Source organism: Camellia sinensis, chromosome 8 (assembly GCF_055761805.1).
Source record: "Camellia sinensis isolate YWXY chromosome 8, ASM5576180v1, whole genome shotgun sequence".
Lineage (NCBI taxonomy): Eukaryota > Viridiplantae > Streptophyta > Magnoliopsida > Ericales > Theaceae > Camellia > Camellia sinensis.
Window position 1 is genome coordinate 198,562,716 of NC_138968.1, and position 5,935 is coordinate 198,568,650.

At 29.4% G+C, this 5,935-nt stretch overlaps 1 protein-coding gene across 1 annotated transcript; it reads left to right on the plus strand.

Annotated features, from left to right (window-relative positions):
* Positions 1-5,128: 5,128 nt before the first annotated feature.
* Positions 5,129-5,530, plus strand: LOC114307458 (auxin-responsive protein SAUR71). Its single transcript, XM_028252861.2, has one exon. The coding sequence runs from the start codon at positions 5,129-5,131 to the stop codon at positions 5,528-5,530; it is 402 nt and encodes a 133-aa protein (XP_028108662.1).
* Positions 5,531-5,935: the final 405 nt, after the last annotated feature.

The window sequence follows — 5,935 nt, forward strand, 5'->3', positions numbered from 1 at the left end:
AAACTAACATCGAAGACATCCATATTTGTTGTCATCACACTAACACACGATCGACGATGCGGTTAACGAATTAATTTTAAATCGCCGACGTTACGTCTTCAATGTTATTCACACTCCAAGATGTCCTAGTGCCTATGCCGCTTCGCCTTTGTAAATTTGATAGAAGGGGTTTCTATGATTTTCTAGGGTTTTTTGGGAGTTTTGTAATGTTATTTGGGGAATAATGAATTCTGAATGTAACGTTCCCAAATCCAGCGTTCAACTCACACAAATTGAGAATTAACACTGCAACATCGTCAACGAAACGTTGGCGTTCCCATTTTTGAGCTTCCATTTTGTTCGCAATAGAGAAAAAAGGAAAAAAATGTTATAGTATACTTTTGGACTTCTTGGTAACTACAATATTATCTAAACGCCTAATATACCCCTCCAAACAGCCAATCCATGCATTACATTCGTGGGCTCAAATGTAATTAACATTGACATGGACCAATCTCAGTCTACAAAATAAATTACAGGACTAAATAGTTCAAACTATCTAAACTTAAAATTTATTTGTGTATTTCTCAAAAATATATTTATTTAAATAATTGTAAATAATTCCTAAAAACCTTTTAAACGGTTAAAAGAAAAAAAACATTTATTATGATGAACCGTAATTCATATTCCGGACAAACTCAACAGCCTAATTCTAGTTGTCCCCCACAGTCAATCACAAATTAGTAATATAGAAAAATTGCATCTCATTTATACAGTGACAAAATAATTTTATTTTTATGGTAGTATAATTTTATTAGAATATCAACGTCAAATTAGTTAAAATTTTATTTTATTTTAATACAAAAGTTATTTTTTTTATTTTAATTTTACATCTTTTTAAAGAGTTAATTACTTACAAGTCCTATTTACAAATATTATAGTAGCTCATGTTTTATCTAATTTTTTTTTTAAATCAATAAATCCTATTTAATAAAATTAAAAATATTATCAGCTTTTCTCAAATTTTAAAACTAAGAATATTATCAATTTTACATAGTAATATTTTAGATAATTGTTTCACTAATTGATAAAAAAAGAGGGAGCATGAGATTAAACGTTTTTGTTCTTCTACTTATTAGTTTGATTCAACTATTCAATAAAATCGAAAATATAATCAATTTTTTTTTTCAATTTTAAAACTGAAAATATTATCAGTTTTTTCATTTTTAAAATTATTTATTTATTTTTTTTTAAGTTTTACACATCAATATTTCATCATCCTGCTTCTTTATAGACACAAAATTTTCAGTTTTGCACATAAAATAATTAAGTTTTTTCAATTTTTTTTAAAAAAATCAGTTTGTTTCGTTCTGGTTTTCAAAAAACAATTTTCAAAAAATTCTACTTTTTATTTTTTTGTATTTTAATGTTTTCAATGATTTTTTTAATATTTTAAGCAATTTATTTTTTAATTTTTAGACACACTTAACATAAATGCAGTTAAAAGGCAAAATATTTGTGAAAAAAATCTTTAAAAAATAACTAAATACTAAAAAATACAAAAATGAAAAATTCAATATATTTTTCATATTTTTGTGTATTTGTTAATTTTTAAAAATATTTTTTCACAAATATTTGACTATTTAGATACATCTAAGTAAGGTGCATCTAAAAAAGAAAAAAAAATGCTTAAAATTTTAAAAAAATCACTAAAAACAAAATACACAAAAAACAAAAAACTCAATTTTCAGAAAACTGAAATCAAACACACTGATTAGTTCTTTTTTTTTGCACATAATTTTTTTAGATTTTTCAATTTGAAAGTTGATGTTTGAAAATTTTGAAAATTGAAATAAATGTCAAATCATCATATTCCTTTATAGATAATCATAAATGATGAACAATCATTATTTGAAGGATATTTTCGACTATTAAAAATTTAATAGGACTTGAAGATCAAAAAAATTTTAGTTAGGACTTAATAGAGTATAAGTTCATAAATTAAGACTTGTGTGTAAATATCCCATTTTTAGCCTCCGTTTGGAAAGTGTGTTAACTTTTTGACTTTTTTGACCATTTTAGCATGGCCTAAAAAGTTTAGTTTGGGAAGAACATTTTGGCTTTTTTAGCTTATTTTATGAGAGAAGAGTGTAATGATTATAAGTTAGATATGATATTTTATTTTTTGTGACTAAAATAACCTATTTTATCTTTTGTGCCTAAAATAGCCAAAAAAAAACCCGGTTTAGCCCTTTCCAAATAGCCTATTTAGCCCTTCTCAAACAAACTCTCTATTATTTTTCTTTTCTGTTTTATTCATTTTAATTTGGAATTATATTTTATAAACTCAATACACTTAATTTCATAATATAAAAAGTAATACCTTTTTAATGTTTGGCTAAGATAAACTACTTGCTACATTTATTGAGTCAAAATCATAAAATTAAAATAACTAATTTGATAACTAATTTGATATAAGTAAAATTTAGTGATTTATTCAATATTTTAGTTAAAAAACTAAAAATAACCAATTTGATGTTGATACAATGATACTCTTATATATGTGATAATATTATTTTTGTTAATAAAAAATATCAAATATTTTATTCAAAATGAAAGATCCACGTAAGTTCATATTATATTATGAATAAAGCTTAAGACCCCCAGTGGGGGTACTGGGGGTCACTCCTGATTGGCCAAAAAAACTGTTTTTTTTTTTTTTTTTTTTTTTTCTTTGGTTTCAGCCACTGGCAGAGTGCCATGTGGCGCTGGGGTCACTGGGGGTGCCCCCAGCTGGGGGTCTGAATCACAGCCGTTATATTATATATAACTTTTTTAGTTTATCATAACTTCATTTAGATATATATGAGCAATTAAAAAAAGAAACTTTATTTAGATACGTGAATGCATCGTTACTTATCAAACACACATCATAAGCCACAAACACTTTTTGGGTGATGTGAATGTCACCAACACATTTTGTTGGTTACACACTAGAACCAAGTATATCAATCGAACGGTGAAAACCAATTTTGGTGGTCCAAATCGTTTCCTTCGACAGGCAAACCTCAGCCCTTTTCCCATTGTCTTTGTTTTTTTGTTTTGTTTTGTGTTTTTTTTTTTTCATTCTTCTGCTATTGTTGCATTTGTTATATAATTATTGTAATATGTTGTTGAACTTTACTACAAAATTAAATATGATTAATTATGTTTTTAATTTTTAAAAGTACGTAATTTATGTCATTTTAATTCTTAGTATTTAAATTGTGTCAATTTAAAACTCAATATATAAAATTGTGTGTGTTAATTTGATCCCACGGTCTAACTTTGTCAATAAACATTGTTAAAGTAAGGGTAAATGTTAAAATTCGCTTATAAAAATTATAATTTTAGTGTGTGACAAATATAAAAATTCTAATTGGTCTAAAACAATGGGTCCATATCCAAAAAGTACATTGATCTCCCCTTAAAATGTCGATCCCATCATTTTTTACTAATTAAAAAATATGTATAGTGCGTGAACAAAATCAAACTCCACGGAATGAGAGTCAATTGTTTATGTGTCTTTCTATTTTAATAACATTCATCATCAAAAGGCTCTTTTTTTTTTGCCAGAAGTTATTTATTTTTACAGAATTTAAGAGGCAAGTATCTCATAGCATTGATTATTATTATTATTATTATTATTATTTTTTTTTGCGTGACAAAAAAATCTTGATAAAAACTATAATTTCTTATAATAACAAGAATATTTCATTTCAAATATGTGGGCTATTTTGTGTAATATAGTAAGTGTCATCATTTTTGTTCATACATTTATTTTATAACCAGAAAATCTCATGGGTTGAACTTCTATCTTCATAAGGAATCAAAAAATGAAAAGGCGTAGATTTTTAGTTGTTAAATTCATATTTATGCTGCTTTACTTGAGGAATAAATACCACAAGGGAGAGTAGGACAATTGCTCCGAACCTAACTTTGACCCTTCTTGAATCCACTGCTTCACAAGCCGGCGATTGAATTTTATTCATTTTTTTTAACTTGTATATTTAGGCCAAGTTTGGCTAGACTATTTTAGTCCATACTTTTTATCTTTTTATCTTTTTTGGGTCACATTAATTAGCATCTCCTCTTTATTTTTTTTACACATAATTCAATAAAAGTCAAAAAGTGCACTTATTTAGTCTTCCCAAACTTGGCCTTAATATACACAAAAAGCTCTATCTATATATAAAGATTGGAATCTTATTATTTTAATAGATCAAACATGTATATATATATATTTGGATACGATGAGAGTTGGGGTGCTGCTGTGCTAGATGTATAGTAGGTATTATTGTGCGGTTCAATGGGCTTATTTTGAAGTCTGTTTTGATAATCCGAACTATTTATATTTTAGAGTATATTGAATAGTATGTACTTGTAAGAAATTAAGTTAATCGGATAACGTTAACCTTTTTATCCACTCATATTTGTATCTTCAAAAATAAACGATATTGTTATTTAAAGTATTAAAATAAATACAAATGTGAGTTGATGAAAGGATTAATGACATTTGATTAATTTAATTTTTTACAAGTATATTCTACTTGATGTACTTTAAAATATGAATCGTTTGTATTTTCAAAATGAATTACAAAATAAGTCCATAAAATCACACATCAGTGTCTATTATGCTGGATGCACAGTAATCACCCAACTCCGATACGATGAGCCACTTTTTTTATTTAAAAGATGAAAAATAAAAAACCTTGTAATGCTTATCTGTAATAAATATAATTCTTCATTTTTCTGAAAGTAAATTTTTGAATTATCTTTTTTCCGGATTTAATTAGGAATTGAATTGATGCATATATGGAAACAGTTTTCTCGGAAAGTAATATAGAAAAGAAAATAATATAGTACCTACCAAGTACGCATACGACCTCTCCATGTGTACGCCCTTATTTTATTCCAACCCCTTCCCAATATTTATATCTCTTCCTCCCCCACTCCTTCCACGTTCTCCCTCCATTGCCCCAGCACTCTCTCTCTCTCTACACCGCATCTCTCTGTATAATCACAGCACATTCGGCCCCTCTCTCTCTCTCTCTCTCTCTCTCTCTCTGTTTGGTGCCTGAGAATCTGTGTTTCTCTCACAAGAAAAACGATGAAGAAGTTGATCCGACGGTTATCGCGTGTGGCGGACTCGTCGCAGTACTGTCTCCTCCGATCCGAGACTCGGACGCCAGCTCGAGCCTACCAGACGGAATCGTTCCGTTCGGGGAAGTTTCGCCGATCCAAACTCCGATCCGGTACTGTACCGGAGGGGCACCTGCCGGTGTACGTAGGAGAAGAGATGGAACGTTTCGTCGTCAGCGCAGAGCTCCTAAATCACCCGATCTTCGTGAAGCTGCTCAACAAATCGGCTCAGGAGTACGGATACGAGCAAAAAGGAGCTCTTCGCATCCCCTGCCATGTCTTCGTCTTCGAGCGCGTTCTCGAAGCTTTGCGTGTCGGTGACGAGTCAGTTCAAGACCTTATCAATTCCTTGTCCGATGAGTTTCTCTAGGCTGAGTTTCGAGCAGATCTTAGTGGTATAATATAACCAGATCGTTTTTTCTTTGTACATACACTCTGCGATCGGTATGAAAAGTGAAGGAGTCAAATTTTAGGGTTTCCTTAAAAGTGTTTTTGCTATGGTGTAAAGAGAAAACACTCGTCCCTGAAACAGGAATGAAGATCACTTCTTTTTTTGGCCCTAGTCTCATGTTCTTTGTTCAATTTATATCTCTTGCCTGGTTCTCGGAATTTTTTTTCCAAATTCTCTTTTTGTTGACTGTGACAGTTATATTTGTTCCGGTCGCAAAACTTTAAACTGAGCTCCGCAACTGTCTCTGTTCCTCTTGATATTCGGACATGAAAAGTACTGTAGATGAAATTTACATTAATGGCTGTAATATGTATATATTTTTTT